This window comes from Bufo gargarizans, chromosome 8, assembly GCF_014858855.1.
Source record: "Bufo gargarizans isolate SCDJY-AF-19 chromosome 8, ASM1485885v1, whole genome shotgun sequence".
NCBI classification, from domain to species: Eukaryota; Metazoa; Chordata; class Amphibia; order Anura; family Bufonidae; genus Bufo; species Bufo gargarizans.
The window spans coordinates 107287816-107311932 of NC_058087.1; the positions used below are offsets into that span (position 1 = coordinate 107287816).

At 43.8% G+C, this 24117-nt stretch overlaps 1 protein-coding gene across 1 annotated transcript in view; it reads left to right on the top strand.

Moving 5' to 3' along the window:
- SLC40A1 (solute carrier family 40 member 1) overlaps positions 1-24117 on the top strand; it is a 299923-nt gene that overhangs the window by 169567 nt on the left and 106239 nt on the right. Inside the window, exon 6 of the mRNA XM_044304309.1 lies at positions 14715-14957. Coding sequence (XP_044160244.1) covers positions 14715-14957 — 243 coding nt within the window. The remainder of the gene's footprint in view (positions 1-14714; positions 14958-24117) is intronic.

Here is a 24117-nt window from a genome sequence, read left to right on the forward strand (position 1 = left end):
TGTACATACTGTATACAACTAGTTCTGCGAAAAGGAAAAAAGCCATTATACAACTATTTGAATGGAAAAAAATAGTCATGGCTCTTGGAATAAGGGAATAAAAAATACTCGGTCTTTAACCTCTTAAAGGACTTATGACGTACCGGTTCGGCATGTTTCTCGAGTCCTTAAGGACCCATGACCTACCGGTACGTCATAACTTTAAAACTAGATTGCGGCACGGCGGGGGTTAATAGGAACAGGATGTCCGCTGAAGTCATTCAGCGGGCATCCACCAGGGGCGTATCGGCGATCGCAGCAAACCGCAGGTCAATTCAGACCTACGGTTTGCGGCTTTAACTGCGGTTTGCAGCGGTGCCATCAGGTCCCCATGCGGCTGTAGGGGGGACCCGATGGCATGGAATGCATTGCGCTGCCTTCCGGTGACGAGCCTGTGAGATCTAGCCCCCTGGATCTCACAGGCCGGAAGCTGTATGAGTAATACACACAGTATTACTCATACAGCCAATGCATTCCAATACAGAAGTATTGGAATGCATTGTAAAGGAGTAGACCCCCAAAAGTCCAAGTCCCAAAGTGGGACAAAAAATAAAGTGAAAAAAAAGTAAAAAAAATAAAGTTTTCCCCCCAAAGAATTAAAGTTTTAAGTAAAAATAAACAAAAACGTCATTTTCCCCAAATAAACACCGTAAAAATAAAACTGTGCTAAATAAACAATTTTCACCTTACATCACAACAAGCGATAAAAAAGCGTTTGCCCACCAAAATAGTACCAATCTAACAGTCTCCTCATCCCGCAAAAAATGAGCCCCTACCTGAGACAATCGCCCTAAAAAATAAAAAAATGGCTCAGAATATGGAGACACTAAAACATATTTTTTTTTGCTTCAAAAATGAAATCATTGTGTAAAACTTAGGCCTCTTTCACACTTGCGTTGTCCGGATCCGGCGTGTACTCCACTTGCCGGAATTACACGCCGGATCCGGAAAAACGCAAGTGTACTGAAAGCATTTGAAGACTGATCCGTCTTTAGAATGCTTTCAGTGTTACTTTGGCAGCCAGGACGCTATTAAAGTCCTGGTTGCCATAGTGGGAGCGGGGGAGCGGTATACTTACAGTCCGCGCGGCAACCGGGGCGCTCCAGAATGACGTCAGAGCGCCCCATGCGCATGGATGACGTGCCATGCGATCACGCCATCCATGCGCCTGGCGCGCCCTGACGTCACTCTGGAGCGCCCCAGGAGCCGCACGGACGGTAAGTATGCTGCTCCCCTGCTCCCCGCTACACTTTACCATGGCTGCCAGGTCTTTAGTGTCCCAGCAGCCATGGTAACCATTCAGAAAAAGCTAAACGTCGGATCCGGCAATGCGCCGAAACGACGTTTAGCTTAAGGCCGGATCCGGATCAATGCCTTTCAATGGGCATTAATTCCGGATCCGGCCTTGCGGCAAGTCTTCAGGATTTTTGGCCGGAGCAAAAAGCGCAGCATGCTGCGGTATTTTCTCCGGCCAAAAAACGTTCCGTTCCGGAACTGAAGACATCCTGATGCATCCTGAACGGATTTCACTCCATTCAGAATGCATTAGGATAAAACTGATCAGGATTCTTCCGGCATAGAGCCCCGACGACAGAACTCTATGCCGGAAGAAAAGAATGCAGGTGTGAAAGAGCCCTTACATAAATAAAAAAAAAAAAGTATACATATTAGGTATCGCCGCATCCGTATCGACCGGCTCTATAAAAATATCACATGACCTAACCCATCAGATGAACAACGTAAAAAATAAAAACACCCCAAAATAGTGGCACACTATTGGCTGCCTTTGGCTGTGCGGGCATGCTGGAAGTTGTAGTTTTGCAACAGCTGGAGGCACACTGGTTGGGAAACACTGCTCTATGGAAACATTAAAACATGATTTTTTTGTTTCAAAAAATTAATCATTGTGTAAAACTTACATAAATAAAAAAAAAAAAAACCTATTAGGTATCACCGCATCCATGACAACCTGGTCTATAAAAATATCACATGATCTAACCTGTCAGATGAATGTTGTAAATAACAAAAAATAAAAATGGTGCCAAAACAGCTATTTCTTGTTACCTTGCCTCACAAAAAGTGTAATATAGAGCAACCAAAAATCATATGTACCCTAAACTAGTACCAAAAATACTGCCACCCTATGCCATAGTTTCTAAAATGGGGTAACTTTTTGGAGTTTCTACTTTAGGGGTGCATCAGAGGGGCTTCAAATGGAACATGGTGTAAAAAAAAAAAAAACAGTCCAGCAAAATCTGCCTTCCAAAAACCGTATGGCATTCCTTTCCTTCTGCGCCTTGCTGTGTGCCCGTACAGCAGTTTACACTACAGAATCAGGGCCATAAATATTGAGTTTTGTTTGGCTGTTAACCCTTGCTTTGTTACTGGGAAAAATGGATTAAAATAAAAAATTTGCCAAAAAATTGAAATTCAGAAATGTTATCTCTATTTGCCAATAACTCTTGTGGAATACCTAAAGGGTTAACAATGTTTGTCAAATCTGTTTTGAATACCTTGAGGGGTGTAGTTTCTTAGATGGGGTAACTTTTATGATGTTTCTACTCTAGGGGTGCATCAGGGAGGCTTCAAATGGGACATGTTGTCAAAAAAACCAGTCCAGCAAAACCTGCCTTCCAAAAACCATATGGCATTCCTTTCCTTCTGCACCCTGTCGTGTGCCCGCACAGAGGTTTACAACCACATATGGGGTGTTTCTGTAAACTACAGAATCAGGGCCATAACTATTGAGTTTGGTTTGGCTGTTAACCCTTGCTTTGTAACTGGAAATAAAATATTAAAATAGAAAATCAGCCAAAAAAGTGAAATTTTGAAATTGTATCTATTTTCCATTAATTCTTGTGGAACACCTAAAGGGTTAACAAAGTTTGTAAAATCAGTTTTGAATACCTTGAGGGGTGTAGTTTATAGAATGGGGTCATTTTTGGGTGGTTTCTATTATGTAAGCCTCGCAAAGTGACTTCAGACCTGAACTGGTCCCTAAAAATTGGGTTTTTGAAAATTTTTGAAATATTTCAAGATTTGCTTCTAAACTTCTAAGCCTTGTAACATCCCCAAAAATGTAAATATAATTCCTAAAATGATCCAAACATGAAGTAGACATATGGGGAATGTAAAGTAATAACAATTTTTAGAGGTATTACTATGTATTATAGAAGTAGAGAAATTGAAACTTGGAAATTTGCTATTTTTAAAAAAAAATTGGTAAATTTAGTATTTTTTATAAATAAAAATGATTTTTTTTATTTCCATTTCACCAGTGTCATGAATTACAATATGTGACGAAGAAACTAACTCAGAATGGCCTGGATAAGTCAAAGCGTTTTAAAGTTATCAGCACTTAAAGTGACACTGGTCAGATTTGCAAAAAATGGCCAAGTCCTTAAGGGGTTAAAGCGGTTGACCAAGCTTTTTTATTTAATTTTTAAAAATATCTCCCAGACATGGTGGCATATGGAGAAATGTGCACTTACCTGGTCCACACCACCCAGTTCTGCCTCCCTGGCTCCTGAGCTGTCTTCACTGGACTTCCAGCCAATGTCTATCAATATTCTGCACAAAGGGGTGCATGTGCTGCACTGCAGTTGGTGACTACAAACTACAAATTGGTGTGGTATTAAAAGGCAGGAAGTGCTCAACCCCATATGCAGTAGTGCATCTATACTGGGGGGGCAGATCCTGCACTTGTGGCCCGTTGCTAATGGCAATCCCCAGCAAAAATGCATACAATGGAGGATGCCTGCAGCGGACCACAAGTACCACAATGGACATCCTACACAGGATAGCAATTGTGTGGATGTGATAAACAGTCAAAATAACATAACAAAAACAGAGACAGGTGCACTATGTGGTCTTACTAACCCTCATACTGATGTAAAATTGAGAATTAGCCAACATATCCTGCTTGGAGGACATGTCTGAGCCCGAGCACCACGCCAAGGTTTCTCAAGTAGCTCGGGAACCTAACGCTAAACCTACCTGGGCCGTATGGGCAATACCAGGAGCCAGTGGGCGAATTACAGGTGCGCAAGGTCCGACTCAAAGCAATCTCCCAGTAACCTCCAGCATGTGACCATGCATACAATGGGAGGAGGCAGAGAGCTCTGAGCCCCACCCAAGACTGGCTGATATAGCCCGGGCCTCACATGTGCACCAGAATGCTGCCTGTGGATGGAAATAAAGGCACATTCAGACTAGGAGTTTCTACACCTCCAGAAATTCAGAATACAAACTACAAATTGGTGTGGTATTAAAAGGCAGGAAGTGCTCAACCCCATATGCAGTAGTGCATCTATACTGGGGGGGCAGATCCTGCACTTGTGGCCCGTTGCTAATGGCAATCCCCAGCAAAAATGCATACAATGGAGGATGCCTGCAGCGGACCACAAGTACCACAATGGACATCCTACACAGGATAGCAATTGTGTGGATGTGATAAACAGTCAAAATAACATAACAAAAACAGAGACAGGTGCACTATGTGGTCTTACTAACCCTCATACTGATGTAAAATTGAGAATTAGCCAACATATCCTGCTTGGAGGACATGTCTGAGCCCGAGCACCACGCCAAGGTTTCTCAAGTAGCTCGGGAACCTAACGCTAAACCTACCTGGGCCGTATGGGCAATACCAGGAGCCAGTGGGCGAATTACAGGTGCGCAAGGTCCGACTCAAAGCAATCTCCCAGTAACCTCCAGCATGTGACCATGCATACAATGGGAGGAGGCAGAGAGCTCTGAGCCCCACCCAAGACTGGCTGATATAGCCCGGGCCTCACATGTGCACCAGAATGCTGCCTGTGGATGGAAATAAAGGCACATTCAGACTAGGAGTTTCTACACCTCCAGAAATTCAGAATACAAACTACAAATTGGTGTGGTATTAAAAGGCAGGAAGTGCTCAACCCCATATGCAGTAGTGCATCTATACTGGGGGGGCAGATCCTGCACTTGTGGCCCGTTGCTAATGGCAATCCCCAGCAAAAATGCATACAATGGAGGATGCCTGCAGCGGACCACAAGTACCACAATGGACATCCTACACAGGATAGCAATTGTGTGGATGTGTAGGATGTCCATTGTGGTACTTGTGGTCCGCTGCAGGCATCCTCCATTGTATGCATTTTTGCTGGGGATTGCCATTAGCAACGGGCCACAAGTGCAGGATCTGCCCCCCCAGTATAGATGCACTACTGCATATGGGGTTGAGCACTTCCTGCCTTTTAATACCACACCAATTTGTAGTTTGTATTCTGAATTTCTGGAGGTGTAGAAACTCCTAGTCTGAATGTGCCTTTATTTCCATCCACAGGCAGCATTCTGGTGCACATGTGAGGCCCGGGCTATATCAGCCAGTCTTGGGTGGGGCTCAGAGCTCTCTGCCTCCTCCCATTGTATGCATGGTCACATGCTGGAGGTTACTGGGAGATTGCTTTGAGTCGGACCTTGCGCACCTGTAATTCGCCCACTGGCTCCTGGTATTGCCCATACGGCCCAGGTAGGTTTAGCGTTAGGTTCCCGAGCTACTTGAGAAACCTTGGCGTGGTGCTCGGGCTCAGACATGTCCTCCAAGCAGGATATGTTGGCTAATTCTCAATTTTACATCAGTATGAGGGTTAGTAAGACCACATAGTGCACCTGTCTCTGTTTTTGTTATGTTATTTTGACTGTTTATCACATCCACACAATTGCTATCCTGTGTAGGATGTCCATTGTGGTACTTGTGGTCCGCTGCAGGCATCCTCCATTGTATGCATTTTTGCTGGGGATTGCCATTAGCAACGGGCCACAAGTGCAGGATCTGCCCCCCCAGTATAGATGCACTACTGCATATGGGGTTGAGCACTTCCTGCCTTTTAATACCACACCAATTTGTAGTTTGTATTCTGAATTTCTGGAGGTGTAGAAACTCCTAGTCTGAATGTGCCTTTATTTCCATCCACAGGCAGCATTCTGGTGCACATGTGAGGCCCGGGCTATATCAGCCAGTCTTGGGTGGGGCTCAGAGCTCTCTGCCTCCTCCCATTGTATGCATGGTCACATGCTGGAGGTTACTGGGAGATTGCTTTGAGTCGGACCTTGCGCACCTGTAATTCGCCCACTGGCTCCTGGTATTGCCCATACGGCCCAGGTAGGTTTAGCGTTAGGTTCCCGAGCTACTTGAGAAACCTTGGCGTGGTGCTCGGGCTCAGACATGTCCTCCAAGCAGGATATGTTGGCTAATTCTCAATTTTACATCAGTATGAGGGTTAGTAAGACCACATAGTGCACCTGTCTCTGTTTTTGTTATGTTATTTTGACTGTTTATCACATCCACACAATTGCTATCCTGTGTAGGATGTCCATTGTGGTACTTGTGGTCCGCTGCAGGCATCCTCCATTGTATGCATTTTTGCTGGGGATTGCCATTAGCAACGGGCCACAAGTGCAGGATCTGCCCCCCCAGTATAGATGCACTACTGCATATGGGGTTGAGCACTTCCTGCCTTTTAATACCACACCAATTTGTAGTTTGTATTCTGAATTTCTGGAGGTGTAGAAACTCCTAGTCTGAATGTGCCTTTATTTCCATCCACAGGCAGCATTCTGGTGCACATGTGAGGCCCGGGCTATATCAGCCAGTCTTGGGTGGGGCTCAGAGCTCTCTGCCTCCTCCCATTGTATGCATGGTCACATGCTGGAGGTTACTGGGAGATTGCTTTGAGTCGGACCTTGCGCACCTGTAATTCGCCCACTGGCTCCTGGTATTGCCCATACGGCCCAGGTAGGTTTAGCGTTAGGTTCCCGAGCTACTTGAGAAACCTTGGCGTGGTGCTCGGGCTCAGACATGTCCTCCAAGCAGGATATGTTGGCTAATTCTCAATTTTACATCAGTATGAGGGTTAGTAAGACCACATAGTGCACCTGTCTCTGTTTTTGTTATGTTATTTTGACTGTTTATCACATCCACACAATTGCTATCCTGTGTAGGATGTCCATTGTGGTACTTGTGGTCCGCTGCAGGCATCCTCCATTGTATGCATTTTTGCTGGGGATTGCCATTAGCAACGGGCCACAAGTGCAGGATCTGCCCCCCCAGTATAGATGCACTACTGCATATGGGGTTGAGCACTTCCTGCCTTTTAATACCACACCAATTTGTAGTTTGTATTCTGAATTTCTGGAGGTGTAGAAACTCCTAGTCTGAATGTGCCTTTATTTCCATCCACAGGCAGCATTCTGGTGCACATGTGAGGCCCGGGCTATATCAGCCAGTCTTGGGTGGGGCTCAGAGCTCTCTGCCTCCTCCCATTGTATGCATGGTCACATGCTGGAGGTTACTGGGAGATTGCTTTGAGTCGGACCTTGCGCACCTGTAATTCGCCCACTGGCTCCTGGTATTGCCCATACGGCCCAGGTAGGTTTAGCGTTAGGTTCCCGAGCTACTTGAGAAACCTTGGCGTGGTGCTCGGGCTCAGACATGTCCTCCAAGCAGGATATGTTGGCTAATTCTCAATTTTACATCAGTATGAGGGTTAGTAAGACCACATAGTGCACCTGTCTCTGTTTTTGTTATGTTATTTTGACTGTTTATCACATCCACACAATTGCTATCCTGTGTAGGATGTCCATTGTGGTACTTGTGGTCCGCTGCAGGCATCCTCCATTGTATGCATTTTTGCTGGGGATTGCCATTAGCAACGGGCCACAAGTGCAGGATCTGCCCCCCCAGTATAGATGCACTACTGCATATGGGGTTGAGCACTTCCTGCCTTTTAATACCACACCAATTTGTAGTTTGTATTCTGAATTTCTGGAGGTGTAGAAACTCCTAGTCTGAATGTGCCTTTATTTCCATCCACAGGCAGCATTCTGGTGCACATGTGAGGCCCGGGCTATATCAGCCAGTCTTGGGTGGGGCTCAGAGCTCTCTGCCTCCTCCCATTGTATGCATGGTCACATGCTGGAGGTTACTGGGAGATTGCTTTGAGTCGGACCTTGCGCACCTGTAATTCGCCCACTGGCTCCTGGTATTGCCCATACGGCCCAGGTAGGTTTAGCGTTAGGTTCCCGAGCTACTTGAGAAACCTTGGCGTGGTGCTCGGGCTCAGACATGTCCTCCAAGCAGGATATGTTGGCTAATTCTCAATTTTACATCAGTATGAGGGTTAGTAAGACCACATAGTGCACCTGTCTCTGTTTTTGTTATGTTATTTTGACTGTTTATCACATCCACACAATTGCTATCCTGTGTAGGATGTCCATTGTGGTACTTGTGGTCCGCTGCAGGCATCCTCCATTGTATGCATTTTTGCTGGGGATTGCCATTAGCAACGGGCCACAAGTGCAGGATCTGCCCCCCCAGTATAGATGCACTACTGCATATGGGGTTGAGCACTTCCTGCCTTTTAATACCACACCAATTTGTAGTTTGTATTCTGAATTTCTGGAGGTGTAGAAACTCCTAGTCTGAATGTGCCTTTATTTCCATCCACAGGCAGCATTCTGGTGCACATGTGAGGCCCGGGCTATATCAGCCAGTCTTGGGTGGGGCTCAGAGCTCTCTGCCTCCTCCCATTGTATGCATGGTCACATGCTGGAGGTTACTGGGAGATTGCTTTGAGTCGGACCTTGCGCACCTGTAATTCGCCCACTGGCTCCTGGTATTGCCCATACGGCCCAGGTAGGTTTAGCGTTAGGTTCCCGAGCTACTTGAGAAACCTTGGCGTGGTGCTCGGGCTCAGACATGTCCTCCAAGCAGGATATGTTGGCTAATTCTCAATTTTACATCAGTATGAGGGTTAGTAAGACCACATAGTGCACCTGTCTCTGTTTTTGTTATGGCAGTTGGTGACTAGCCTCAGCAATGACATGTCCCCAAGTGACACGCAAGTCAGGAGAGATGTGCTGCTTGAGAACACTTCATTGCTGATTAAAGTCATTGGATGCAGAGGTACATGTGACCCTGTCCATACAGGAAGTTGACAGACAGCAGTGAAGACTGCCCTGGTGCCAGGGGTCCAGAACCAAGATGTGAGAACTGTGTGACTATGGATTTCTCTACAGCTCCTAATGGCTAGGAGGCAGATAAAAAAAAAATTGTATGACCCCTTTTAAGAATCAAAATGTTCTTGTCCTGTGACCACCCCTACGCCTTTTTACAGCGGTGACTAAGGGGCCTTAGGCTCGGATGCCACTTTTTTATGGCGGCCCAGTCTCACATGAGAGCCGCTGCCCTGCTCTAACAGCCCGGACCAGCAGGAGTTCCGATCCAGGCTGTTTAACACAATGGCGCCCGCCGCATGTAAAGTGCTGACAGAGGGAGCGGACTCCCTCTGTCTCAGATCAGCTGGCACCCTACAAATGCGATTGCTGGGTGCCGATGTGTGTGAAGGATGGATGGGGTCTCGTGTAGGCCCCAGACCAGCCTTGAGTGATTTTAAAATGGCACAGCCTGCTGGAAATTAATCAACAAGCTGTCTGTTATAGTCCCCTTGTGGGACTAATAAGTGGGGGAAAAAAAAAAATCGCATAAAAAAATTTTTAACTTTTTTTTTTCATTGAAAATAAATCTATATTTATTTATATAAGGAGATATATAACGCGAGTTTGACCGCGACGCGTGGTTGATTAAGTATGGTTGCGGGTTGCACAGGGATTGCACAGGTGAGTAATTAGGGTGTGGCTGTCTAATTCAGGTGTGGTTGTCTAATTAGGAGACTATAAAAACTCAGCAGTGTGAGCAGCACAGCCTCTTTGAACCCAGAGGGGAAACAAACCAGGCTGGTGTAGTGAGCTGCATCTATATTTATTTATTTATATAAGGAGGTATATAATGCGAGTTTGACCGCGACGCATGGTTGATTAAGCGTGGTTGCGTAAGTGTGTGACTTAAGATTAAGTGACTTTAGATTCAGGGACTTCAGTGGGGGACTGTAATTAGCCAGTTTCTTAGTACTACATTATATTGTATTTTTTACTTTGCTGGTGTAATCCCCATTTAGTATGTGTTGCACAATTGACAACGCAGTCCAGTGCACATCTTGCATGATGTATGCAGTCCTGGAACAGGAGTTCAAGGGTGCATATCTTTGTTCAAGATGTGAGCAAATTACCAGTTTGGAATCGCTAATCGAGTCTCTAAATGGGCAAGTTGCAACACTGAGAGGCATTGACAATTTGCAAAAGAGTTTGCTTCTCACCGAGCAAGCACTCTTTGAGGTAGATGAGGGGAGGGTGACAGAGAGGAGGCTGAGGAAAGTGAGGTAGCTAGCTGGGTAACAGTTAGAAAGCGGGGTAGAGGGAAGAGTGCCAGGGAGGCTAGCCCTGATCTGACACACCCCAACAAGTTTGCACGTTTGGCAGATGAGGGGGATGTCAGTCCAGGGATGGCACTGCCGCAGCCAGACACTTCCTCTGCCAGTCAGGGGAATGCCAGCTCCGGTAATCAGGGGACCAGGAGAGCAGGGCAGGCCAGACAGGTGCTGGTAGTGGGAGACTCGATTATTAGGGGAACAGATAGGGAAATCTGTCACAAAGACCGTGATCGCCGAACAGTGTGCTGTCTTCCTGGCGCTAGAGTTCGACACATCGCGGATCGGGTTGACAGATTACTGGGAGGGGCTGGAGAAGAACCAGCGGTCATGGTCCATATCGGAACCAATGACAAAGTTAGGGGTAGGTGGAGAGTCCTTAAAAATGATTTCAGGGATTTAGGTCAAAAGCTGAGGGCACGATCGGCTACAGGCTCTATCGTAGAGACGGGCTGCACCTCAATGGGGAAGGGGCAGCTGTGTTGGGGAAGAAAATGGCTAGAAGGTTGGAGGAGTGTTTAAACTAGGGACTGGGGGGGAGGGTAATTATGTTATAGAATGGGAAGATAGTGCAGATAGAGACCGGGGGCAAGGTAGTGAGACTGGGGGAGGAATGGAAGGAGGGACTAGAACAGTTCAGAAGGAAAGGTGTAGAGTAAACCTCTCAAATGTATGTATACTAATGCCAGAAGCCTGACTAATAAAACTGGTGAACTGGAATTAGTGATGTGTGAGGAGGACTATGACATAGTGGGAATAACTGAGACATGGCTGGATGATAGCTATGACTGGGCAGTTAATGTACAGGGTTACAGCCTGTTTAGAAAGGATCGTCAAAACCGGAGAGGGGGAGGGGTCTGCCTTTATGTAAAGTCCTGTCTAAAGCCCACACTCCGGGAAGATATAAGTGAGGGACATGAACATGTGGAGTCACTGTGGGTAGAGATACATGGCGCTAAAAACAATAATAAATTACTAATAGGAGTTTACTATAAACCACCTAATATACCGGAGTCCACAGAAAATCTACTACTAAACGAGATAGACGAGGCGGCAAATCATAATGAGGTGGTTATTATGGGGGACTTCAACTACCCAGATATAGACTGGGAAACTGAAACTTGTATATCTCATAAAGGAAACAGGTTCTTGGCAATAACCAAAGACAATTACCTCTCCCAACTGGTTCAGGACCAAACTAGAGGGACAGCCATACTGGACTTAGTATTAACCAATAGGCCTGACAGAACAACAGACGTGCAGGTTGGGGGACACCTGGGAAATAGTGACCACAAAGTAATAACCTTCCAATTATCATTCAAAAGAGCGTTTCTACAGGGAGGAACAAAAATACCAAACTTCCAAAAAGCTAAATTTAGCCAACTAAGAGAGGCCATAGGCCTAACTAAATGGGATAAAGTCCTCACAAATAAAGATACAGCCACAAAATGGGATATCTTTAAAAGCATCCTAAAATCTCATTGTGAGAGGTACATACCGTATGGGAATAAAAGGTTAAGGAACAAAAAGAAACCAATGTGGATAAACAGAACTGTAAAGAAAGCAATAAATGAAAAAAAAGAAAGCATATAAAACACTAAAACAGGAAGGTAGCACGGAAGCACTGAAAAACTATAAGGAAAAAAATAGAACATGTAAAAGACAAATAAAAGCGGCCAAACTAGAGACCGAGAGATTAATTGCCAAAGAGAGTAAAACTAACCCTAAAATGTTCTTCAATTATATAAATGTTAAAAAGTACAAATCTGAAGGTGTCGGCCCGTTAAAGAGTAATGAGGGGGGAGTCGCAGAGAGCGACGAGGAGAAAGCAAAGTTGTTAAATATTTTTTTCTCCAATGTATTCACTGAGGAAAATAAACTGACAGATGACATGCTGAATGTTGAAATAAATTCCCCATTAAAAGTGTCCTGTCTGACCCAGGAAGAAGTGCAACAGCGACTTAAAAAGATTAAAATAGACAAATCGCCAGGACCGGATGGCATACACCCCCGTATCCTAAGGGAATTAAGTAATGTCATAGCCAGACTCTTATTTCTGATATTTGCAGATTCTATGTTGACAGGGAATGTCCCACAGGATTGGCGCATGGCAAATGTGGTGCCAATATTCAAAAAGGGTCCAAAAACAGAGCCTGGAAACTATAGGCCGGTAAGTTTAACATCTGTTGTAGGTAAACTGTTTGAAGGTTTTCTGAGAGATGCTATGTTAGAGCATCTTAACGGAAATAAGCAAATAACGCCATATCAGCATGGCTTCGTGAGGGATCGATCATGTCAAACAAATTTAATCAGTTTCTATGAGGAGGTAAGTTCTAGACTTGACAGCGGCGAATCAATGGATGTCGTGTATCTGGACTTCTCCAAAGCATTTGACACTGTACCACATAAAAGGTTAGTATATAAAATGAGAATGCTCGGACTGGGAGAAAACGTCTGTAAGTGAGTAAGTAACTGGCTCAATGATATAAAACAGAGGGTGGTTATTAATGGTACATACTCAGATTGGGTCTCTTTCACTAGTGGAGTACCTCAGGGGTCAGTATTGGGCCCTATTCTCTTCAATATATTTATTAATGATCTTGTAGAAGGCTTGCATAGTAAAATATCAATTTTCGCAGATGACACTAAACTGTGTAAAGTAATTAACACTGATGAGGACAGTATACTGCTACAGATGGATCTGGATAGATTGGAGGCTTTGGCAGATAAGTGGCAGATGAGGTTTAACACTGACAAATGTAAAGTTATGCACATGGGAAGGAATAATGCAAGTCACCCGGACTTTTTAAATGGTATAATACTCGGTAACACTGACATGGAAAAAGATCTAGGAATTTTAATAAACAGCAAACGAAGCTGCAAAAACCAGTGTCAGGCAGCTGCTGCCAAGGCCAATAAGATAATGGGTTGCATCAAAAGGGGCATAGATGCCCGTGATGAGAACATAGTCCTACCACTTTACAAATCGCTAGTCAGACCACACATGGAGTACTGTGTACAGTTCTGGGCTCCTGTAAACAAGGCAGACATAGCAGAGCTGGAGAGGGTGCAGAGGAGGGCAACTAAAGTAATAACTGGAATGGGCGGTCTACAGTACCCTGAAAGATTATCAAAATTAGGGTTATTCACTTTAGAAAAAAGACGACTGAGAAGAGATCTAATTAATATCTATAAATATATCAGGGGTCAGTACAGAGATCTATTCATTCCCAGGACGGTGACTGTGACGAGGGGACATCCTCTTCGTCTGGAGGAAAGAAGGTTTGTACACAAACATAGAAGAGGATTTTTTATGGTAAGAGCAGTGAGACTATGGAACTCTCTGCCTGAGGAGGTGGTGATGGTGAGTACAATAAAGGAATTCAAGAGGGGCATGGATGTATTTCTAGAGCGTAATAATATTACAGGCTATAGCTACTATAGAGGGGTCGTTGATCCAGGGAGTTATTCTGATTGCCTGATTGGAGTCGGGAAGGAATTTTTATTCCCCTAAAGTGAGGAAAATTGGCTTCTACCTCACAGGGTTTTTGTTGCCTTCCTCTGGATCAACTTGCAGGATGACAGGCCGAACTGGATGGACAAATGTCTTTTTTTGGCCTTATGTACTATGTTACTAAAATACGCTTTTCAATAAAAAAAAATTGCAAAAAAAAAATCTCCCCCATATGTTTGGTATTGCCGCATCTGTAACGACCCGGACTACATAAATATCATTTAAACTATCCCCAACGGTGAAAGACATAAAAAAATAAATAAAATAATGAATTGCTCATTTGTTCTTAGTTGCAACCGAAAAAACGTAATAACAAGCGATCAAAGAACGCCATTTACTCCAACATTATTCCAATGAAAAATACTTGTCATGCAAAAAACAAGCCCTCATAAAGCTATGTAGACAGAAAAATAAAAAAGTTATAGCTCTTGGAATGGGACGTTGAAAAAGAAGAAACGCTTGGTCAGTAAGGCCCAAAACAGGCTGGTCACTAAAGGGTCAAAGGTTTTTTCAGAGAGAACTTTTTATGGAAAACTGTAGGGAGGCTGTTAATAGAAAAACCCCAAACTCACCTTTCCAAGCTACATCTGTTTTGTGCTCAGCTGTGTACAGCATAAGACTTCTGAGGCCAGTGATTAGCTGTAGCATGTACTGTATTATATGGCTGCAGCCGTTTGGTGAAGACAGAGCAGCTGCACTGGATTGTAGTGTGGCTTGGATGAGTTTTTAAAATGTATTTTAATAACCTTCTTGCCCCAAAATGTGAACTTGGATAACTTCTTAAAGTTGTTATTAAAAGTTTGTGGTTAGACTGACTAAAGAATTCATTTTTCTTGTCTATGTTTTGACAGACATGAATGCAACAGTGAGGCAAATCGACCAGCTGACAAACATATTGGCTCCATTGGCGGTTGGACAGATAATGACCTTTGGTTCACCTGTTATAGGATGTGGATTCATTGCTGGTTGGAACTTGGTGTCTATGTGTGTAGAATATTTGCTACTTTGGAAAGTTTACCAAAAGACACCAGCCTTAGCTATTAAGTCTTGCAAAAAATGTGATGATGAAGAACTTAAGCAATTAAATATAAAAGGTATTGGATGATATATTTATTTTGCATTGTATACCAAAAAAAAAGTCTACTGTACACTATATGGCCAAAAGTATGTGGACTTCCCTCTCAAGTTCAGCTGTTTCAGCAGCACCAGTTGTAAACAAGTGCATTAAATCATGCACACAGCCATGCACACAAACATCAGTAGTAAGGCCACACACACTTCTGGGTACACACTTCAGTTATTTGGTCAGTTATTTCCATCAGTTATCGTTAGACAAAACCTGTAGTAAAGCCAACTCTGCGATAAGGTATAATGTAAAAATTTCCTACTGTAATGTGATTTTGACTTGCACCCGTCTTTTGGCTCCCAATAAGGGCTCATGCACAAAAACGTGTTTTTTTTTCCGTGTCCAGCCAGTATCTGCAGATCTAAAAAGATCCAGTGTTAGTGTGCATGAGCCCTAACTGATAGAAATAATTGACCAAATAGCTGAAGTGTGTACTCGGCCTGATATGAATTGTACTGAGAAGCTCTGTTACTTAAAGAGTACCTTTCATGGGATTATGTGTTATAATTACCAGATAGGGTGGCCCCTACAGATGCCAGAACTTTTTTTTTAATACCTCTTCATTCCCCCGCTGTTTTTGGTGCCTGTTATTTTAATTTAGAGCATCGGTACAGGGAGGAGGAGACAGCAGGGTTTCTCAATAGGCATCTCCTTCACCTTGGCTGTGACGCTCTCCGCTGTTATTGGACCGCGCTACAGCCAGATGAGAAGTAGATGTCCGTTGAGAAACCCGTTCATCTCCTCCTCCCTGTGCCGATACTCTAAATCAACATATCATGCGGCAAAAGCAGCGGGAGACACAGAAGGGGTATTTTAGAAAAAAAAGTGCTGGCATCTGCCACCCTATCTGGTCCTCTTTATCCACTTCCAGACCGGGCCATTTGCCCCTTTCCTGACCAGGCCTAATTTTGCAGATCTGGCATATGTCACTTTAGGTGGTAATAACTTTGGAACGCTTTTACTTATCCAAGCCATTCTGAGATTGTTTTCTCATGACACATCGTACATCATGTTAATGGTAAATTTGAGTTGATACGTTTTAACTTTATTTATAAAAAAAAATCCAAAAGTGAACGGAAATTTAAATTATTCACTGTTTTCTAAATTTGAATCTCTCCGCTTTTAAGACAGATAGCGATACCTCATAAAATATTTATTAACAGTCACCATGTCTACTTTATGTTGGCATCATTTTGGTAATGTAATTTTATATTTTTAGGACGTTAGAAGGTTTAGAATTTTAGAAATTTTTGAAATTAAGAAAATTTCCAAAATCAACTTTATTTTTTAACTCCCTTAAAGGGCTTCTGTCACTCCACTAAAGTAATATTTTTATTTATTTTTTGGCTACTTAAATTCCTTATACTGCGATATATCAATATATAATGTTCTTACTCATTTTCCTTCAGCAGTTTCTTAAAAAAAAATATATATTTTTTATAATATGTAAATTACCTCCCTACTTGCTGACCGCCCTACTTTCTGGTAGCAGCCGCATCCTCCTTTCATTAAGACGCCCTGTCTGCGCTCAAAATCTGGCGCCTGCGCCATACCTGTCTTCAGTCGGCGCAGGCGCACTGAGAGGAGGACGCTCGCTCGGCTGCTCCATCCTCAATGTGCCTGCGCCGATGATGTCACATCTACACCCCGCGCAGGTGCACTGAGGAAGGAGCGGCCAAGCAGGCGCCAGATTTTAAACGCAGACAGGGCCAGCCAGAAGACGAGCGTGTTCGCTGGCCCTGTCAATCAACATGAGGAGGATGCGGCTGCTACCAGCAAGTAGCCACCCTACTTGCTGGTAGAGAGGTCATTTACATATTATAAAAGTCAATTTTTTGAAGAAACTGCTGAAGGAAAATGAATAAGAGCATTATATATTGATATATCGCAGTATAAGGAATTTAAGTAGCCAAAAAATAAAAAATGACTTTAGTGGGGTGACAGAAGTCTTTAACCACTTCAACCCCCCTAGCTGAAACACCCTTAATGACCAGGCCACTTTTTACACTTCTGCACTACACTACTTTCACCGTTTATTGCTCGGTCATGCAACTTACCATACAAATGAATTTTACCTCCTTTTCTTCTCACTAATAGAGCTTTCATTTGGTGGTATTTCATTGCTGCTGACATTTTTACTTTTTTTGTTATTAATCGAAATTTAACAATTTTTTTGCCAAAAAATGACATTTTTCAGTTGTAAAATTTTGCAAAAAAAAAGTCATCCATATATAAATTTTTCGCTAAATTTATTGTTCTACATGTCTTTGATAAAAAAAAATGTTTGGGCAAAAAGAAAAATGGTTTGGGTAAAAGTTATAGCGTTTACAAACTATGGTACAAAAATGTGAATTTCCCCTTTTTGAAGCAGCTCTGACTTTCTGAGCACCTGTCATGTTTCCTGGGGTTCTACAATGCCCAGACAGTACAAACACCGCACAAATGACCCCATTTCGGAAAGTAGACACCCTAAGGTATTCGCTGATGGGCATAGTGAGTTCATAGAACTTTTTATTTTTTGTCACAAGTTAGCGAAAAATGATGATTTATTTATTTTATTTAATTTTTCTTACAAAGTCTCATATTCCACTAACTTGTGACAAAAAATAAAAACTTCCATGAACTCACTATGCCCATCACAAAATACCTTGGGGTGTCTTCTTTCCAAAATGGGGTCACTTGTGGCGTAGTTATACTGCCCTGGCATTTTAGGGGCCCAGATGCGTGAGAAGTAGTTTGCAATCAAAATCTGTAAAAAAATGACCGGTGAAATCCGAAAGGTGCTCTTTGGAATGTGTGCCCCTTTGCCCACCTAAGCTGCAAAAAAGTGTCACACATCTGGTATCGCCATACTCAGGAGAAGTTGGGGAATGTGTTTTGGGGTGTAATTTTACATATACCCATGCTAGGTGAGAGAAATATCTTGGCAAAAGACAACATTTCCCATTTTTTTTATACAAAGTTGGCATTTGACCAAGATATTTATCTCACCCAGCATGGGTATATGTAAAATGGCACCCCAAAACACATTCCCCAACTTCTCCTGAGTACGGCGATACCACATGTGTGACACTTTTTTGCAGCCAAGGTGGGCAAAGGGGCACACATTCCAAAGAGCACCTTTTGGATTTCACAGGCCATTTTTTACACATTTTGATTGCAAACTACTTCTCACGCATCTGGGCCCCTAAAATGTCAGGGCAGTATAACTACCCCACAAGTGACCCCATTTTGGAAAGAAGACACCCCAAGGTATTCCGTGAGGGGCATGGCGAGTTCCTAGAATTTTTTATTTTTTGTCGCAAGTTAGTAGAATATGAGACTTTGTAAGGAGAAAAAAAAATCATCATTTTCCGCTAACTTGTGACAAAAAATAAACAATTCTAGGAACTCGCCATGCCCTTCACGGAATACCTTGCGGTGTCTTCTTTCCAAAATGGGGTCACTTGTGGGGTAGTTATACTCCCCTGGCATTTTAGGGGCCCATATGCGTGAGAAGTAGTTTGCAATCAAAATCTGTAAAAAATGGCCTGTGAAATCCGAAAGGTGCTCTTTGGAATGTGTGCCCCTTTGCCCACCTTGGCTGCAAAAAAGTGTCACACATTTGGTATCGCCGTACTCAGGAGAAGTTAGGGAATGTGTTTTGGGGTGTCATTTTACATATACCCATGCTGGGTGAGATAAATATCTTGGTCAAATGCCAACTTTGTATAAAAAAAATGGGAAATGTTGTCTTTTGCCAAGATATTTCTCTCACCCAGCATGGGTATATGTAAAATGACACCCCAAAACACATTCCCCAACTTCTCCTGAGTACGGCGATACCACATGTGACACTTTTTTGCAGCCTAGATGCGCAAAGGTGCCCAAATTCCTTTTAGGAGGGCATTTTTAGACATTTGGATCCCAGACTTCTTCTCACGCTTTAGGGCCCCTAAAAAGCCAGGGCAGTATAAATACCCCACATGTGACCCCATTTTGGAAAGAAGACATCCCAAGGTATTCAATGAAGGGCCTGGCGAGTTCATAGAATTTTTTTGGGGGCATAAGTTAGCGGAAATTTTTTTATTGTTTTTTCTCACAAAGTCTCACTTTCCACTAACTTGGGACAAAAATTTACATCTTTCATTGACTCAATATGCCCCTCAGCGAATACCTTGGGGTGTCTTCTTTCCAAAATGGGGTCATTTGTGGGGTGTTTGTACTGCCCTGGCATTTGAGGGTCTCCGCAATCATTACATGTATGGCCAGCATTAGGAGTTTCTGCTATTCTCCTTATATTGAGCATACAGGTAATGAGATTTTTTTTTCCGTTCAGCCTCTGGGCTGAAAGAAAAAAATTAACGGCACAGATTTCTTCATCAATGTGGATGAAAAAATCTCTGCCAAAAAAAATAAAAGGAGGGGAAAGGCGTCTGCCAGGACATAGGAGCTCCGCCCAACATCCATACCCACTTAGCTCGTATGCTCTGGCAAACCCAATTTCTCCATTCACATCAATCGACAGAAATAGCGGGTGTCACGCCTTATTCCACTCCTGCTACAGACATGACATTTTTTTCGGGGTGATGGTTGGGTTGAGGTACCAGCAACGACATTGGGGAATTGTCGCTCGTGTAGACGGCTAACTACACTGGTGGATGGGGCCACGGAGCCTCCTGGGTTCAGGAGGTTCTCGATGATCTCTTCCTGAAATTTGAGGAAGGATCGTGTTCTCCCAGCCTTACAGTAGATAACAAAACTATTATACAGAGCCAATTGAATTAAATATACAGACACCTTCTTATACCAGCGTCTGGTTCAGCGGGACATTAAATACGGAGACAACATCTGGTCATTGAAGTCCACCCCTCCCATGTGAAGGTTATAGTCGTGGACTGAGAGGGGCTTTTCAATGACACGGGTTGCTCGCTCAATTTGGATTGTCGTGTCTGCATGAATGGAGGAGAGCATGTAAACGTCACGCTTATCTCTCCATTTCACCGCGAGCAGTTCTTGGTTACACAAGGCAGCCCTCTCCCCCCTTGCAAGACTGGTGGTAACGAGCCGTTGGGGGAAGCCCGCGCGACTAGTTCGTGCGGTGCCACAGCAGCCAATCTGTTCTAGAAACAAATGCCTGAAGAGGGCCACGCTTGTGTAGAAATTATCCACGTAAAGATGGTACCCCTTGCCAAATAAGGGTGACACCAAGTCCCAGACTGTCTTCCCACTGCTCCCCAGGTAGTCAGGGCAACCGACCAGCTCCAGGGTCTGATCTTTTCCCTCATAGACACAAAATTTGTGGTATAGCCTGTGGCCCCTTTCACAGAGCTTATACAATTTGACCCCATACCGGGCGCGCTTGCTTGGGATGTATTGTTTGAAGCCAAGGCGCCCGGTAAAATGTATTAGAGACTCGTCTACTCAGATGTTTTGCTCTGGGGTATACAAATCTGCAAATTTCTGGTTGAAGTGGTCTATGAGGGGCCGAATTTTGTGGAGCCGGTCAAAAGCTGGGTGGCCTCTGGGACGAGGGGTGCTATTGTCGCTAAAGTGCAGGAAACGCAGGATAGTCTCAAATCGTGTCCTGGACATAGCAGCAGAGAACATGGGCATGTGATGAATTGGGTTCTTGGACCAATATGACCGCAATTCATGCTTTTTAGTTAGACCCATGTTGAGGAGAAGGCCCAGAAAATTTTTAATTTCGGAAACTTTGACTGGTTTCCACCGGAAAGGCTGGGCATAAAAGCTTCCCGGGTTGGCAGTTATAAATTGTGTGGCATACCAATTTGTTTCTGCCACAACTAAGTCCCAGAGCTCCGCAGTCAAGAACAGCTCAAAAAATCCCAGGGCCGAACCGATCTGAGCTGTCTCAACCCGAACTCCAGACTGGGCGGTGGAAGGGTGAACTACAGGTGCGGCTGAAGTTGGGGACTGCTAATCCGGGTTTGCCAGCACCTCAGGGATTCTAGGGGGTCTACGGGCCTGTCTGTGCGGTGGCTGTGACGGGGTAACTACTGCACGTGCCACCATATCAGCTTCAACTGCCCTTCTGGTGCTCGCCACTTCACCATGTTGTACGGCAGTGCTGGTACTAGGTCCAGGATAGGCTGCGCTGCTGGTGTATGCCTCACCACGTACGCCGACAGCGCCAGCCCCACTCTGCTGCCCTTGAAGCGGATCCTGCGCAACCTGTGGTCTAGCGACACGGGGCCGGGTACACCTGGTGGTATCAGGGACCTCAACCTCCTCGTCCGAAATTTGAGTCAGACTGCCACTGCTTTCTACAGGTTCATATTCTGACCCGCTAGATTCATCAGATGAGGGTTCCCATTCCTCATCCGACTGGGTCAGAAGCCTGTAGGCCTCTTCAGAAGAATGCCCCCTGTTTGACATTTGGGCAACTAAATTTAGGGGTATTCCCTGAGACTACCCAAGAAAAAAAGCAAGCCTGTCTAACAAATGGGAGGCTAGTAAAGTACCGGAGGCCGCTGCGGTTGATAAAAAATATCAAAACTGATTTTTTTTATCGCCGCAGCGCTTGGAAAGTGAATGTGCAGTGATCAAAAAAATAATAATTTTATGTCACTGCGGCGGGGCGGGCGTGGGTGAGCGCACGTGTGGGAGACCGATCAGGCCTGATCGGGCAAACACTGTGTTTTGGGTGGAGGGCGAACTAAGGTGACACTAATACTATTATAGATCTGACTGTGATCAGTTTTGATCACTTACAGATACTATAAAAGTACAAATGCTAATTAGCGATACGCTAATCAGCGAATAAGTGACTGCGGTGCGGTGGGCTGGATGCTAACCGATCGCTAAACTACCTAACCAAGGGGCCTAAACTATCCTAAAACCTAACCGTCAATACCAGTGGAAAAAAAAGTGACAGTTTACACTGATCACTTTTTTGCCTTTCACTAGTGATTTACAGGGGCAAGAAGGGGTGATCAAGGGGTTAATTGGGGTGCAGGGAGGTGATCTGGGGCTAAAGTGTAGTGTTTGGTGTACTCGCTGTGAAGCCTGCTCCTCTGCTGGAACCAACCGACCAAAAGGACCAGCAGAGGAGCACGGAAGCCATTTAACACATCATATTTACTAATATGATGTGTTAGATGGCTTCTGATTCGACATTTTAAAAATCGCCAGCCCGCCAGCCACGATCATTGGCTGGCAGGCTGGTGACAAAATTGTTCTCGTTCATTTTGCTCAGTCCGAAATCTTGCGTCTCGCGAGAGGACGCACGGATGCGTCCAGGAGGAATGAATCGACCGCCTCCCGGACGCACCCGTGCGTTCAGCGGTCGGGAGGCGGTTAAGAACCGGGCACATTTTCACCTTAAGGACCAGGCCATTTTTTGCAAATATGAACAGTGTCACTTTATGTAGTGATAACTTTAAAACACTTTGACTTATCTAGGCCATTCTGAGATTGTTTTTTCGTCACATATTGTATTTCATGACACTGGTAAAATGGAGTAAAAAAAAAATCATTTTTATTTTTAAAAAAATACCACATTTACAAAAAAAATGAAAAATTAGCAAATTTCTATTTCTCTACTTCTATAATACATAGTAATGCCTACAAAAATAGTTATTACTTTACATTCCCCATATGTCTACTTCATGTTTGGTTCATTTTGGGAATGACATTTTATTTTTTGGGGATGTTACAAGGCCTAAAAGTTTAGAAGCAAATCTTGAAAGTTTTCTGAAATTTTCAAAAACCAACTTTTTAAGGAAAAGTTCAGGTCTGAAGTCACTTTGTGAGGCTTACATAATAGAAACCACCCAAAAATGACCCCATTCTAGAAACTACACCCCTCAAGGTATTCAAAACTGATTTTACAAACTAATTAATGGAAATTGGAGATACAATTTCAAAATTTCACACTTTTTGCAGATTTTCCATTTTAATATATTTTTTCCAGTTACAAAGCAAGGGTTAACAGCCAAACAAAACTCAATATTTATGGCTCTGATTCTGTAGTTTACAGAAACAACCCATATGTGGTCGTAAACTGCTGTACAGCACACGGCACACGGCAGGGCACAGAAGGAAAGGAATGCCTTACGGTTTTTGGAAGGCAGATTTTGCTGGACTGGTTTTTTGACACCATGTCCCAATTGAAGCCCCCATGATGCACCCCTAGAGTCGAAACATAAAAAAGTGACCTTATTTTAGAAACTATGGGATAGGGTGGCAGTTTTGTTAGTACTATTTTAGGGTACATATGATTTTTGGTTGCTCTATATTACACTTTTTGTGAGGCAAGGTAACAAGAAATAGCTGTTTTGGCACCGTTTTTATTTTTTGTTATTTACAACATTCATCTGACAGGTTAGATCATGTGGTATTTTTATAGAGCAGGTTGTCACGGATGCGACAATACCAAATATGACTACATAACAAAGTATTTTTTATTTATTTTAATGATTCTTTAGTGTCTCAACATTCTGAAGGCCATAGTTGTATTTATTTTTTTGGTGACTGTCTTGTGTAGGGGCTCATTTTTTGTGGGATGAGATGACTGTTTGGCACTATTTTCGGGTGCGTATGACTTTTCGATCGCTTGCCATTACACTTTTTGTAAGGTGACAAAAAATTGCTTTTTTTACACCGTTTTTATTTTTATTTTTTTACGGTATTCACCTGAGGGGTTAGGTCATGTAAAATTTGTATAGAGCAGGTTATTACGGACGCAGCGATACTTAATATATATACTTTCTTTTATATTTACTTTCTAATATATTTACTTCAACTTTTGTGGGCCTGGTCCCCTTTACAATGCATTCAAATACTTCTGTATTGGAATGTATTGGCTGTATGCTGCCTGTGAGATCCAGGGGACTGGATCTCACAGGCTCTTTACCGGAAGGCAGCCCTGATGCCTAAGGAAGGCATCGCGCTGCCTTCCCCGCTATCGGGTCACCGTCACAACAAGACAGGGACCCGATAGCCACTTCACTAGCCGCCCGAACCACCCAGAAACGCTGCAAACCGCAGGTCTGAATTGACACCCCCCCCCCCCCCCCCCCCCCCCCGCGCGCATTGTCCTAGGGTACGCGGCGGTGATCTGAACTACACATGACGTACATATACGTCATGTGTCCTTAAGTACCAGGACATCATGACGTACCGGT